This window comes from Mytilus trossulus, chromosome 3 (genome assembly GCF_036588685.1).
Source record: "Mytilus trossulus isolate FHL-02 chromosome 3, PNRI_Mtr1.1.1.hap1, whole genome shotgun sequence".
Taxonomy (NCBI): Eukaryota; Metazoa; Mollusca; class Bivalvia; order Mytilida; family Mytilidae; genus Mytilus; species Mytilus trossulus.
This window is the reverse complement of record NC_086375.1, coordinates 27485387-27502385: the sequence shown is the minus strand read 5'-3', so window position 1 is coordinate 27502385 and position 16999 is coordinate 27485387. Positions and strand designations below refer to the sequence as shown.

At 33.5% G+C, this 16999-nt stretch overlaps 2 protein-coding genes across 2 annotated transcripts; both read left to right on the top strand.

Annotated features, from left to right (window-relative positions):
• Nucleotides 1-4084: 4084 nt before the first annotated feature.
• LOC134709379 (uncharacterized) lies at nt 4085-6006 on the top strand. The gene has a single exon (XM_063569546.1). The coding sequence runs from the start codon at nt 4127-4129 to the stop codon at nt 5816-5818; it is 1692 nt and encodes a 563-aa protein (XP_063425616.1). The 5' UTR covers nt 4085-4126; the 3' UTR covers nt 5819-6006.
• Nucleotides 4127-5818, top strand: LOC134710599 (uncharacterized). The gene has a single exon (XM_063570973.1). It carries the CDS (start codon nt 4127-4129, stop codon nt 5816-5818), a length of 1692 nt encoding a protein of 563 aa, XP_063427043.1.
• Nucleotides 6007-16999: the final 10993 nt, after the last annotated feature.

Genomic DNA, 16999 nt, shown 5'->3' with positions numbered 1-16999 from the left:
TGTAAATTGCAGGCTCAACAAAAATGAGGAATAAAATCAATAAAAAAAAATTCTCTCAATACTATCGTTTGATTGTTAGAAGCTTCTGTCCAAGTTTGGTAAAAATCCAGGATAATTTATGCATCTCATAATTGTTTTAAAAACTTAAACTGCAGACTTTCTGTAATGTTAACTGGAAGAAAAACTAAGTCCATTTAAAAGTAATATACTGAAAAAATGGAATTTTGTTTTTAACAAATGTACTTCTGGATACTATCTTATGGTCATAAACAAGCTTCCGTCCAAGTTTGGTACAAATCCAGGATAGTTTAAGACAGTTATTAAAATTTTAAAAACTTTAACCACAGAGTTAAAGTAATGTTTCCTGGCAGAAAAAAATAAGTCCATTTATATGTGAATTACAGAAACTTTAGTGCACACGCTGAAATGTCTCGCCTTCTTTACTATAATCATTGATATTATGTTGATAGACCTAAATATAAAGCTTTATTGCAACTGTCACATAATCTTAACATTAACCAAGAAAACTAAACCTTGACCAATGAACCATGAAAATGAGGTCAAGGTCAGATGAACCATGCCAGGCAGGCATGTACAGCTAACAGTTCTTCCATACAACTAATATAGTTATATATAACCTATTGCTTATAGTTTAACAAAAAACAAAAAACACAAAAACTTAACACTGAGCAATGAACTGTGAAAATGAGGTCAAGGTCAAATAAAACCTGTGTGACTGACATATAGATCATAAAATATTTCCATACACCAAATGTAGTTGACCTACTGCTGGTAATAGAAATAAACAGCTGTGCCATGAGCGCATGATACGCCCGACGTCTTGTGTGGAAGTTTTATGCAATAATCATAAATTGTTTCTTAGAAAGTATTAAGCAATAACCATATATTGTTTTTGAGACACGGCGGGACATGTGAAATCCACCACCCTGGTTTTTTTTACAAAAAACTAAATATCACTATAATAAAATTTTGAATCAAAACCAAAAAGTATACAGATCTTTAGATTAATGTAACAAAGAAGTGTTTTAAGTTTTAAGCAATAGTTATAAATTGTTTTTGAGATACAGCACGACATGTAAAAAACCCTCCCTCTTTTTTACAAAATACTCAACAACTCAAAAATGAAATTTTGAATCATCACCAAAAAGTATACAGATTTTAAGATTAATATAAATAAAAAGTGTGTAAAATTTTAAGCAATAATCATCAATCGTTTTTGAGATATGGCGTGACATGTAAAAAAAAACCTCCCCCTTTTTACAAAATACTCAATAACTCAAAAATGAAATTTTGAATCATCACCAAAAAGTATACAGATATTAAGATTACTATAACTAAGAAGTGTTAAAAGTTTTAAGCCATAATCAAGAATCGTTTTTGAGATACAGTGCGACATGTGAAAAAAACACACCCCTGTTTTAGTTACAATGTGCCGTAACTCAAAAAGTTTAAATCTTATTTTCACCAAAAAGTATACAGATCATTTGACCATCATAAGAAACAACTATATTAAGTTTCATTAAATTTGGATAAGTCGTTCTCAAGTTACAGAGCGACATGTTTACACCAGACAGACAGACAGACAGACGGACACCGGACATTTGTATACCATAATACGTCCCGTCAAAATTTTGACGGCGTATAAAAAGAACAAAACTCATAAACTTAACTGTGACCACTGAGTCATAAAAATGAGGTCAAGGTCAGATGACACCTCCCAGTTGGACATGAACACCTTACCATCATTCCATACACAAAATATAGTAGACCTATTGCATACAGTATAAGAAAAACAGACCAAAACACAAAAACTTAACTATAACCACTGAACCATGAAAATGAGGTTATGGTCAGATGACAACTACCAGTTGGACATGTACACCTTACAATCATTCCATACACCGAATATACAACACCTATTGCTTATAATATCTGAGATATGGACTTGACCACCAAAACTTAACCTTGTCCACTGATCCATGATATGAGGTCGAGGTCATGTGAAAACTGTATAACGGGCATGAGGACCTTGCAAGGTACGCACATACCAAATATAGTTATAATCCTATTACTTGTACATTAATAAGAGAGAATTTAACTAACAAAAAATCTTAACTTTTTTTTCAAGTAGTCACTGAACCATGAAAATGAGGTCAAGGACATTGGGCATGTGACTGAAGGAAATTTTGTAACATGAGGCATCTAAATACAAAGTATAAGCATCCAGGTCTTCCACTTTCTAAAATATAAAGCTTTTAAGAAGTTAGCTAACGCCGCTGCCGCCGGATCACTATCCCTATGTCGAGCTTTACATATTTAATTGAACAAGCATACACTTTGAATATAATTTGAACATCAGTTACCTACCCTTAGGTACTTATGTACCACATCTTTTTTGTGTAAATATCTAATGCATACAAAATCTCCTCTAAGTCTTGATGATATCTACTGACAATGGACGTGATTCTGTTATATGTATGTTGAGACTCGCACCTCCAGAGTAATCCATTAAAATCTGTTTGGAAAATATAAATAAAAACAATTATAAGATATAGAACAAAATTATCTAATTGTCTTATATATGCTACTGATTTCATGCTAACAAATCAATTTGAAAATGTAAAAAAGAATTTCTCATGTTTAACACAATTGATATCAGTACCAGTTAAATAGAATTAGTTGTATCTTAATTGGTAATAACATTAACAGTACATTTTTTACTTAACCAGATGCACATTTTGCAATTCAGTGCCAATCTGCCTAAAAATAAGACAGTAATGAAAATATGACAAACAAGAATGTGTCCATAGTACACGGATGCCACACCCGCACTATCATTTTCAATGTTCAGTGGACCGTGAAATTGGGGTCAAAACTCTAATAAAGCATAAAAATTAAGAAGATCATATCATGGGGAACATGTGAACTAAGTTTCAAGTTGATTGGACTTCAACTTCATCAAAATCTACGTAAATCAAAAACTTTAACCTGAAGCAGGACAGATAAGAAGAACAAACTAACAGATGAACGGACGAACAAACGAACAGACGCTCAGACCGAAAAAACATACTGCCCTTTAGTGGGGCATAAAAATTATACAATGGTCTTATATATGCTACTGATTTCATGCTTAGAATCTAATTAAAAATGTACAAAAAAATTTCTCATATTTAACACAATTGATAACAGTAATATTTAAATATAATTAGTTGTAAATATGACTTTTCTGCATGACTGATACAAATGCAACAACATATTTTTCTATTAAAAATATTGACTGAGACCCATTGTAAGTCACATGACTCATGTCATATCAATATTCATTGCAAATGGTAAATGTCCTTTACGATGACTTGACATTGGTATCACTAAAATTATGATGCTCTGTTAGCATCTTCAACCATAATAGCATTAATGGTTCAAATTTTGACTGCATCTCCTAAAAGAATCTCTGCAGTACTGTTGGAAGCCAAACAATTTTAAAGTCTAAAACCTAATTCAAACATTGAAGGGCAGATCAAACCGAAATGGACAGAAAAGAAAGTAGTCTAACCAAGAATATGTGTCCATTGGTCTCATTGCCCCGCTCATACTATCACATTTCCATATTCAGTAAACCGTGAAATCTGGTTCAAAAACCTAATTATTTAGAGTTGATTTTTTAAGTTTCAGTTGACATGACTATAACTTTATTGGAAACTACCCTAAAAAAATACTTTAACCTGATCAGTGATCTGTAATATATGGGTAAAAACCATTATTTAGCATAATTTTTTTTAAAGTTCACATCATTTTTGAACTTGATTTGGAATGGATGGATGCATTGATAAACAGAAAGACTAACAGTCAAACAGACTAAAAACTAAGTAGATTATTTTAGGGACAGTCAGTTAAGGTAACCTAATAGGTTGTAAATTATTGTCAGCATGTGAAATATAATATTTATGGTCTTCTCAATCATGGTATTTAAATTTACACAAACGATAAATGCTGTAATCATGTTTCAGTATATTCAATAAGTACAAGGGTATTTAACTTGTTGATCATAACAACTTAAAAATAGATCAAACAAGGAAGTGAAATACCTGGGACACACCTGACAAATATGGCTTCCTCTCAGCCGTTTGGAGGAGGTCAAGTTCCTGTTAACTGTAAGTTATGTAAAACAGATAGACCAATACAGTGGAAATGCACGGACTGCAGTATTCTGATGTGTGGTTATTGCAAGGACAGTGTACATTCTCAATTCAAAAATGCACTTGATCATAAGATAATCAGTAGAGAAGAGATTGGACTGCATAGGGAAGAACTGGATTTTACCAATATTAAGTGTGATGAACACACTGGACAATCATCATGTCTTTACTGTAATATGTGTGAGATCCTAGTGTGTCCAACCTGTGTTGCCAAAGTTCATAAGAAGCACGATTTAATTGAAATTAGTGATGCATACAACATCAAAGTAGAAAGACTTAAAAAAGAACAAAGTAAAATACAGAAGAGTAATTCTAACATGAATATGAAAAAAAACCAGCTCAATAAACTAGTGTTAGCAGAAAATTCACAGTATTCAAGAGTAAGCCAAAATATTCTAAGTCATGAAAAAACTGTAAAACAACAAGTAGAACAGTATTTTAAAGAACTCAAAAACAAACTGGAACAGAATCACGAAACTGTTTTATTATCAGTCAAATCAGATCTTAATGCTATATCATCATTCACAAACCAGAAGGAGGAAAAAATCAATGAAGTCCAGGACTGTATTGACATTTCCAATGCCTCAGAGTTTTTCAAAGAGGTCAAGAAGATGGAGAAATTGACTGAAACTCAAGAACCACGAACCAGGCCTAGCTATAGTTCTTCACAGAAATTTGTTCCCGGAAATTTGAACCAATCTCACATTGGATCACTACAAGATGATGGAAACTTGTCATCAGAAATAAACGTCTCCCTAGTCATCAATAGAGAGTACCAGACTGAACTTGATGCAATAGGATATGTAAGTCCATGCCTTGACCAGTCAATTTGGATAAGTTCTAGTGGAATGTTACAGAGAGTAAAACCTGAAGGAACCAATCTGATGGTGATGTCTATATTTGACATTATAGTGTGTGGAATGGCAGTTACTCCATCTAATCAATTCCTTCTCTGTGTTTCAGGGAAAACAAGGTTACAACAAATCAGCAGTAGTGGTGAACTGACTGATTCTGTTTATGACGTAAAACCTTTACTTCCCAATGCTATCCATGTTATCAGTGACAATAAACTCATAGTAGGAGCTTGTGGTTTTATTGATGATGAACTAAAAAGAAGTGCTGTGATCATTATGAACAAGGAAGGAGAAAAGGAAACTGTATACGAACATGATAAACATAATCAACCTTTGTTTACCTATACTTTGAATATAACCAGTACCAGTACTGGAAATATTCATGTAGTAGATAAGATTTCAGATGACTTCCGTGGTAAAGTAGTGGTCTTAGGACAAGGAGGACATATAATAAACCAGTATACAGGTCATTCAACCATCAATAAGAGTGAACCATTCAAACCCGTACACATTGTGACAACACCAAGTGACAATGTTGTTGTGTCAGATCTGGATACTGGCATCTTACACATTCTCAATGACAATGGTCATTTGATTTCATATTTCAATACCAAGGACATAGGAATAGAACGTTCATATTCTCTTGCCTTCAACACAACAGGACAGCTCTATATAGGATGCAGTAGGGCTGCAGGTAGTCAAACTAAAGAAGCAAAACTATATGAAATAAACATTGATGGATTCTAAAACATTCAAACTTTAATGAAAAAGAAATATGTGACATAGTATAATGCAAACACTATTCATGTCATATGCATATGACAACTGGACTTACAGCTTACGAGTGAACTTACCAGAACTTATTAGACCAATATCTTGTATAACAGTTATTTTCAAAATTTTACTTTTCAAGCATACCATGGATCCCAACTAAAGCCAAAGATCATAATAAATATTACCTTAATTGATAGTGAAATTATTTTTAGTTTTATATCTAACAAATATGTATAAAAGGAGACATAGTGTATTGACAATAAGACAGCTCCTTAAAAACCAAATAAAAAGAGATCTAAACAAGAGAAATATGTGCATCAACAAACAGTCTTCAATGATAAGTGAATATACCAGAATTATTATTATTAACCCTATCAAAAAATAAAATCAATTGTCTAAATAATTGTCAATGGATGTCTCCCCCTTTACTAGCATAAATTTTTGGTTGGTTGATTGGTTGGTGATTGCATTTTGTTGGTTGTTCCAACATCCAACATGATCGAAGGATACTTTCTAAATATTGGTTGGTTGGTTTTGACTTTGGATATGTATGGTGGATGAATAATTGATTGATTAGTTTTTTGATTGATAAGTTGATTCATCTTTAAGCAGTTATCACAGGTAGAAATGAAAGTTCATATTGATGAATTGATTGAAAGCTTTTTATTTATGGAGGAAGCAGGAGTATCAACAGAAATACCAGAACCATATGAACAATTCCTGGTTGTTTGATTGATTGATTGTTGATGTTTAACACCACTTTCACACCTGGTTATATCATAGTGATCAGTTTTATTGGTGGATGAAGCAGGAGTACCAACAGAGACCCATCAAAAGTCAGCCCAATTACTGATTGTTTGATTGATCGATTGTTGGTGTCTTAACGCCACTTTTCTGACAATTGGCTATACTACAGTGATCAGTTTTATTTTTTTATTGAACAGTGAGGCTACTGTTAAATGTGGACATAAGTGATCAGATTGAGATGAATTGTACTGGAAGATTAAAAAATGTTTGCTTTCATTATGAAACATAAAAAATGAACTGACAACCAGACTCCAGTATCCAAAAAATGAATATGAGACATGAAAAAAAAACAGGGGCCCAGACTCCAGGCGCCAAAAAATCCAACAGAAATGAGATGATGCACAGACTAATCACTCATTTTACATATAAAGTTACTAATGTTTTCACAGATTAAGGAAACAAATTTTGTGTTTGACATTTAAAAGGAACAGTGCATTTGAAGGGTATCATATGTACATTCCACTAATATAATTTCCAAGATCTTCTGAACTGATATCACAATTTAATAACAGGTACATGTAAATACTTATCAGCAGTATAATTGAGATTAAAATGAAGCATTTTGATCAAATAGGTCAGGATTTCCTGTTACACATGTGAAAATACTGAAGCGGGTTTGTATCTACACTAGTAAGGAGGATCTATAAGGGTGTCTCATTGAGGGGGTCTGATCCCTGATCCCCCTTATTGTTTATTAAGAATCTTGTATCACGCTTCTCGTTGCCACAATAGCACCCATGAACTACCTAACTACGTTTCCCGTTTTCACACTTAATCATTCAACTTTTATGTGTCACGCTTAAAAAAAATCAGACAATCCCATTTCATGCTTTGACCCCAATGAGTCCCATCTCTAATATCGTTCTGTTACAATTTATTTTCAACCCAAATTCTGACATGTATGAACTTTTCTCAAAAATTGCTAAAATCTTTATTTTTCCTCTCTTGATAATATGAAAGACATTTTTATAAAAATATTAACTTACATAAACTGTACATTTCCCAGCTTCCTGTATATACTTAATTGCCAAGTAATGAATTAGATTTTTATGTCGTAATCGAATCAAGCTGTGTATTTCTTGTTCAATGCTTGTAATCTGGAATAAGAAAGCAATAACTGTTCATGTAATACCAAATTTGTATTGCCATTTGGACATCTGCAATACTTGAACTTTGGACATCATAAAACATTTACTTTTTCTTAAGATCGTTAGCTCTTTTCTCTCATAAATTCATTTTTTACAGACATTTCTGCCTTGTCATAATGTACAAAGAGGGATAAGGTGTATAATCATCAACAAAATACATGACATCACATAAAACACCAAACTTGTCCACACCTTCTGGTGTCAGTATTGTAACAAGAACTTGCCTACCCTTTCACAGCTCCTGAGTTAACCCCTACTGAGTTTGGTGACATTGTTATTGCTTAATCTTTAATCTTCTATCTATTGACTAGTGGAAAGTTGTTTGTTTCTATGCCTTTATTCTCTGAATTTTCTAAAGTCTCTCAAGTTTTCATTTTTGCTATTCTTTTTGGTTATTTATGTCAACTGACAACTGCACAAAAGATATACAAACACACAAAAAAAAATATATTCAAAGGGAAATAACTGTGATTTTTAAATGTAAATGTGTCATAAGTGAGACATAAAATTGAGAATGGAAATGGGGAATGTGTTAAAGAGACAACAACCCAACCATAGAACAGACAATAGCAGATGGTCACCAATAGGTCTTCAATGCAGCAAGAAACTTCGGCACAGGGTGCATCCATCAGCTGGTATATACAATACATCTTTATTGTTGGACAATATAAAAATATAAAAGCTTTTCTCCTGTTTTGTAGCAAGTACATTTTATATTTTCAAAAGTGCACATACGTTGATTTTATCCTGCAGCTAACACCCACTACTTGATCATTAGTCACGCGATAATTTTAAAACAAATCGACATAGTTGAAACGCGGATGAATGTTCATGACAAAATTGCAGCATGAGAAAAATTCTACCTAAAGCTTGAAGGCATGTTGTTCTCTTAGTTTCTTATTAGTCTCAATTTTTTTTTCCATTTTTTAGTTGTCCTTCATTGACATTGACCAATTTTAACTCATTTCGTTCATTTACCTGTTTTAAGTAAGTAGCGCCCTCCTTATCTTCATAATCAACTCTTTGAGTTCTCTTCTGTTTTATATGGCGCCACTTTAAAACCCATTCTGATATAGCTACTAATTCTCCACTGGCTGTATCTATCCCAGCATACACTGTACTACCATGGACACTATGACCTACAAAAACATGTATTCTCTTAAAATCCATTTGCATATTAACTGTCAAGGAGCCCATTATCAATCCAATCATTAACACAAAATAATAAAATATGGATGAATGGACATTCAACATCAAAAGACAATAATAGCGTTGCAGTTTCAAACACTCCTTACTGTCCTGTGCTTTGTAGAAAAACAGTGAAGCCATGGTGTAGTGGTTAGCGCATTGGACAACTAACACAAAGGTACCTGATTCGATTCCCGGTCTGGAATGAAAATTTCAGAGACTTAATTTTCGGCTCTCCCTTGATACCATTTGCGAGTATGGTCTGAAGGAAACGATGATAGTCTGTCAAAACTCAGAAGGGGATGATAAATGGCTGACCAGTGTTAAGAGAGAGCCATATCTCATGCACGTTAAAGACACCCTTGTAGATTTCGAAAAAGAGCAAGCTTATGCTGCTACAAGGCAGCACTCGCACCTGCAGAGTGGAAAGGGATTAATATAAGTTGCAAAACTTGTTTCCCAATCCACTATAAATAAATATGCTTAACCTAGTCATGCTAGTGAAGCAGTGAAACCAAACCAAACTGTTAGGTATCAAGTTCTGCAAACTGATATACAGACCATTTCCTGCATAAATATCCAAACATACTTTCAAGAAAATACTATATTTTCCCATAGAAGTTTTAATGAAAAATTCTGTATATTTGTTTATGAATAATTGTGCATTTACCCATTTCACACTTCTAGACAATGATAAGAACAAAGTGAAAACATTACCTAAACATGTGCCTCTATGTATTGTTCTTTCTGATTTAGTATTGAAGGCTATAACCACTATCCCTCCAGTATGATCTTTACATTGGGGATGTATTATAAAACATTACCTAAACATGTGCCTCTATGTATTGTTCTTTCAGATTTAGTATTGAAGGCTATAACCACTATCCCTCCGGTATGATCTTTACATTGGGGATGTATTATAAAACATTACCTAAACATGTGCCTCTATGTATTGTTCTTTCAGATTTAGTATTGAAGGCTATAACCACTATCCCTCCAGTATGATCTTTACATTGGGGATGTATTATAAAACATTACCTAAACATGTGCCTCTATGTATTGTCCTCTCTGATTTTGAATTGAAGGCTATAACCACTATCCCTCCAGTATGGTCTTTACATTGGGGATGTATTATAAAACATTACCTAAACATGTGCCTCTATGTATTGTTCTCTCTGATTTAGTATTGAAGGCTATAACCACTATCCCTCCAGTATGATCTTTACATTGGGGATGTATTATAAAACATTACCTAAACATGTGCCTCTATGTATTGTTCTCTCTGATTTAGTATTGAAGGCTATAACCACTATCCCTCCAGTATGGTCTTTACATTGGGGATGTATTATAAAACATTACCTAAACATGTGCCTCTATGTATTGTTCTCTCTGATTTAGTATTGAAGGCTATAACCACTATCCCTCCAGTATGGTCTTTACATTGGGGATGTATTATTAAACATTACCTAAACATGTGCCTCTATGTATTGTTCTCTCTGATTTAGTATTGAAGGCTATAACTACTATCCCTCCAGTATGATCTTTACATTGGGGATGTATTATAAAACATTACCTAAACATGTCCCTCTATGTATTGTTCTCTCTGATTTAGTATTGAAGGCTATAACTACTATCCCTCCAGTATGATCTTTACATTGGGGATGTATTATAAAACATTACCTAAACATGTCCCTCTATGTATTGTTCTCTCTGATTTAGTATTGAAGGCTATAACCACTATCCCTCCAGTATGGTCTTTACATTGGGGATGTATTATAAAACATTACCTAAACATGTCCCTCTATGTATTGTTCTCTCTGATTTAGTATTGAAGGCTATAACCACTATCCCTCCAGTATGATCTTTACATTGGGGATGTATTATAAAACATTACCTAAACATGTGCCTCTATGTATTGTTCTCTCTGATTTAGTATTGAAGGCTATAACCACTATCCCTCCAGTATGATCTTTACATTGGTGATGTATTATAAAACATTACCTAAACATGTGCCTCTATGTATTGTTCTCTCTGATTTAGTATTGAAGGCTATAACCACTATCCCTCCAGTATGATCTTTACATTGGGGATGTATTATAAAACATTACCTAAACATGTGCCTCTATGTATTGTTCTCTCTGATTTAGTATTGAAGGCTATAACCACTATCCCTCCAGTATGGTCTTTACATTGGGGATGTATTATAAAACATTACCTAAACATGTGCCTCTATGTATTGTTCTCTCTGATTTAGTATTGAAGGCTATAACCACTATCCCTCCAGTATGATCTTTACATTGGTGATCAGAATCATCAGTATCTCTTAATGGGGTACTGGTCCTCCTGAATATATCAAAATTGAAAATGTAAAATAAAATAATTTTAAGGCTCAAAAATCACTCACTTGGATACCAGCATGGTTACTGAAAAAGTGCAAGCAGGATATACTACATGTATTTTTCATATGATCAATGATAAACTTTTGACAATCTTTGATTTGTACAGGTCATTTCATATAAAATATCCGTTAAGGGCTATTCCATTAAAATGTTTGTGAGACGGTAGGAAGGGAAGTATAATTATTGAATGTGGGTCATGGGTCTTTTTTCAGTATGCTTCTACATGTATTAATATTATTCAAAATTATCTACAAAAAGGTTCTTGATTGTAGGGATATTTTGAAGGTCCCTTACTAACCTCCCATAAACTTTCAAATGGAATAGCCCTAATGGTTTTGAGGACTCATTTATGTTTTTTTCATGTTCAATGTCGTTGATTCCAAAAGATTTCACTTCCTCAAAGTTTAAAAATAGTTTCATACCTTATCATGTGACCTTATCATGTGATACATCAGTCCATCTGTTTTTAAGGTGTTTTTTTTAAAAGTTTAAACATGTTTAACCCCGCCACATTATATATGCATGTGCCTGTCCCAAGTCAGGAGCCTGTAATTTCGTGGTTGTTGTTTGTTTATGTGTTACATATTTGTTTTTCGTTCATTTTTTTACATAAATAAGGCCGTTAGTTTTCTCGCTTGAATTGATTTACATTCTAATCGGGCCTTTTATAGCTGACTATGCGGTATGGGCTTTGCTCATTGTTGAAGGCTGTATGGTGACCTATAGTTGTTAATGTTTGTGTCATTTTGGTCTTTTGTGGATAGTTGTCTCATTGGCAATCATACCACATCTTCTTTTTTTATATTAAAAGCAATCTGTACATAATCTGATAAAATAGTACAACAGAAAACTTAAAATATAACAGTTATCTCCCTTTATATATGTGTAAATAAGATTGGGTATTTTTAATTATATGTACAGGAAGCAATTTAAATGTGTAAAATGCAAATCTTTCGCAAATAGTTTCAGATAATGTCCTTACAAAATATATGTACCTTCCATTGTTAATACTTATTAAGGTGGTACCCTAGACTTTCACTAAAATTAATTTGGCTTGTTTAATTTTCATAAAAATTACTTTAACAGAAATTTAAGAATTTTAAAAATTTTGAACCATCTGTTTTGTCAGAAAAAATACACTTTTTATAAAGCAATTTGACAACCACCAATTTTGATCATTGAGAAGCTTAATACGTATTCCTTTTACAACACAACATAATTAAAACGTTTAGCTGACTTTACAGAGTTATCTCCCTGTAGTGTTAGGTACCACCTTAAATGGAAACAATGAGCAATTAATTTAATTACTTTTTATAGATATAAGAAGATGTATGAGTGCCAATGAGACAACTCTCCATCTAAGCCACAACTTGTAAAAGTAAACCATTATAGGTCAAAGTACAATCTTCAACACAGAGCCATGGCTTACAATGAACAGCAGGCTAAAAAGGGCCCTGAAAATGACTAGTGTAAATCATTGAAATGGAAACTAACAGTCTAAACTATATCAAAAATTAGAAACAAGAAAAACTTAGGAACCACATCAACAAACTACAACCTCTGAACACCAGGTTCATGACTTACATCATCGTCATGTGTGTGAAGTATGGAAAGCCAACGGGGTCAAAATTCTTAATTCGTAACATGCCAATTCGTAAATTGTAACTGTGTAATTTCTAAATTGTCAATTCGTAAATTGTCTATTTGTAACTTGTTATTGTTAAATTCATAATGCCTAATTCGTAAATTGTCAATTTGTAGCTTGCACCTTTGTAGTTTCAACATTCTTAATCGGTAAATTGTCAGTTTGTTACTTGTAACTGTGCAATTTCATAATGCTTCATTTGTTAATTGTCAATTTGTAACTTGTATCTTTGTATAAAAATTCTTCATTTGTTAATTGTCAATTTGTAACTTGTAGATTTCATAATTCTTTATTGGTAAATTGTCTTTTTGTATATTGATGTTTTGTAACTTGTAACATGTGATTTGTCGATTCGCGAATTGTCGATGTGTGAAATGTCGAAGTGTTAAATGTCCTCGTTATGTAATTATGCTAACGATCATTATAACGACAGATGGCGCTCGGGTTCTTCTTCGGTGTATAATCCTCTTGTAAGTAGGAGCACCGCCATATGGAATATATACCAAAAGAGTTTAATTCAATTATGTACAGCGCATACATATAAAAGATAACAAATAAATAAATAGATTGTTTGTTTTATATGGCATGTATAACAGGGACTCGGTTTTATATTTAGGTAACCTCGTATTAACATATTTATTTAATGTACTGGTCACCAAACCTGCAATGAGGTATGTCACTTCCTTTATGAAGGTATACATGGTATATAGACGTGTCGCTGGAACGCGCTTCTTTATCAACTTCGCAAATATATGACTGTCACTTGGCAAGAAATTTCTAATTAATATTTAACCGGGTCAAAACAAGACTCAAAACATGAAATATAAGACGGTGCTGGAAAAATACTAATATTGTCCTGGGCCCGCAAATTTTGGACTCAATGCATAATGGCAGAAATGGTTTGACAACCATCATTCTTTAATATTATAATCTCAATATTGAAATTTCAGAAAAGAATGTAAATATATAATGATATTTTTTAATCCAAGAAACAAATGGACGAACAGTCTTTATTTAGCTCCTGAGTAATGAACAGTTACATAAATCAGGAATCTGATGAACAGTAATTGTCGTTTGTTTATATAATTTATATGTGTTTCTCGTTTCTAGGTTTTTTGTATATAGATTAGACTGTTGGTTTTCCCGTTTGAATGGTTTGCACTAGTAATTTTAGGGCCCTTTATAGCCTGTTGCTCGGTGTGAACCAAGGCTCCGTGTTGAAGGCAGTATCTTGACCTATAATGGGTTACATTCATAATTTGTTATTTGGATGGAGAATTGTCTCATTGGCGCTCATAACACATCTTCCCATATCTATAACATGTTTAATGATAACATATAGGTACTTTGCAAAACAAACTGAATGAAAAATTATTTTAAATGAGTCACTTATTTAATGTATACTATATGTCAAAACTGTGTTGAATATGCACTATTTTGTAATAGAATATAAAGGAACGAGAAAACTAACCGAGGTCCTAAAAGAGATATTGTCAACCGGAATGCGAGAAAACAGCGTATATTTAAATGATCAGGTCAATAATAAGATATCATATCGACAATAGTATGGGACCAGTTCATATCTACAAACATCAATAAGCTTGAAAGAATATACCGACAACCTGTCAGATTTATAACAGGAGAGTACAAATCCAGAGAAGTTGGTTGAGTCTCAAACACGCTCACCAATCTGAAACTACAAGACATACAGACAAGACGCTCAAATCAGAAGCTAATATTTCTGTACGAGGTGGTCTCAGTGATATAGAACCAGACAATTTGAAAAAAAAGCTCGTCCAAAAAGAACACTAAATTGCTGCCAAGGACCCGATGAAACAATAATCAGTCAAGAAATATTGTGAACAAACATGCAGATTAAAAACTACACGAAACGTTTTGAGATCTCAACGAGTAAAATACAACAATATTCTAACTCATTTTTTTTCTCTCCTAAAAACAGTATTCAAATAGAACCACATTGAAGAAGCGTAGTGCGTACACCGAGCGTTGACAGCCGTTCAGAAACTACTCTCGTGCATCGTCAATACATCGACGGCGCTCTCTCTACCGGTATTTGTATCTACAAAGTTCTCCTACAGATACAGATCTAAAATGATCATGGTACTAGATCGAAATATACTAAGAGGTGTCCCCTCTATATATTTTTTAATGACCATGGTCGTTAAACTATGAAACTGTTAATGTTTTACTACACGCGTTACCTACATAAATTTGAGAATGGAGATGGGGAATGTGTCAAAGAGACAACAACCCGACCATAGAGCAGACAAGAAACAAAGGCCGCCAATGGGTATTCAATGCAACGAGAAATTACCGCACCCGTAGGAGCTCTTCCGCTGGCCCCTAAACAAATATGTATACTAGTTCTGTGATATCGGACGTCATACTGAACTCCGATTAAACCAAAAAAAAATAAAAATAAAAATCACACAAGTCTAACAAAGGCCAGTGTTTTTTTTGGAAATCTCAAACCCCCCTTCCTAATATTCCCACTTTTAAACAAATTTACGCCCTCTCCCTCTGACTTGTCAGAGAAAAGATCTTGCCATATCGCCGTTTGCATGAAAGAGGCAATTATCTCTTATATGCTTACACTAATTATACCCCCACGCAACGAAGTTGCGGAGGGTGTAATGTTTTGACCCGTCCGTCCGTACGTACGTCATTCTCTCGGTCCTGTTTCTTGTCATCGCAATTCCTCTCAACCCACACAACAGAGTTTCATGATAATGAGGACATACTAAGTAGATTTGCATATCGACAAGAAATTACAATTCATTTTTTTTTCTAGAAGTTACGCCCCTTTGAACTTATGTGCTTCGATATACCTCTGCAACAGTTTATCGTCGCAACTCCTCTGAAACCACACCACAGAATTTCATGAAACCTTGTACATAATAAGGACATACTATTTAGATGTATATATCGACAAGAAATTATAATTCATTTTTTTTCTTATACAACTTTTTTTCTTAAAGTTATTTTATTTCTCCAGTGCCAATGTGGGGACGTGGGGCATGTGAGCGCGCTCACTAAGGTTCTTAAATTTTATTACTCCACGAAAATATTTGAACATTATTTGGGGTTTGGCCAAAGGAGTATGTATTTGGTCATTTTTTAGAGTAAAATGATAGCCTTGGATCCTGGCTGACTGCTCGACAGATGAGACAGGCGGAATACAACCTGGTTTATCAATAGGATATTAGAATTATATTGTTACGAATTCATTGCAAATGATTTTTTATTTTATATTTGACATGAAAGTTTAAAAAAATTAGATTTATTGATTAAAATCGTAAATCATTTCAGTTAATTAACAATTGACAACATGTTAGATTTAGTAAGGTTGTCGGGCTATAAGGAGGTGTGGCACCAGGTGGGGTTCATATTGGGAGTACGGGGCATTCGGCAGCTGTTGAGATCGAGGGACTCGTGAATATTTTAGTCTTTTTGGTTGTACATTTTTATTAGGAAATCTGGTAGAGTCAGTTTTTAAGCTTCTAGACCAGAAAAATTCAGAAGGCATATATATTAATACATAAAAATGAGAATGGAAATGGGGAATGTGTCAAAGAGACAACAACCCGACAATAGAACCGACAACAGCAGAATATAATATATATGTCAGCCCTTTACTGTCAGAATAAAATGGTCCGATAATAGCATTTTATGATTAATAGAAATCGTTTATTACTAGAACCTGGGTTTTCCAGTAATGATGTAGCCTTTTAAAGCCGACTATATGGTATTAGGTTTTGTCATTGATGAAGGCCGTAGCCAGGTTGCCTATAGATGCTTTCATCGACTTTATTTGTACTTCGCGTTGGTGGATAGCTGTCTCATTGGCAATCATACGGTTTATTAACACATCTCCTTATTGTATATACCTGAATAATCCAGTCGTAATATTACACTGACCAACGACTATTACATTAACCCCGTAATT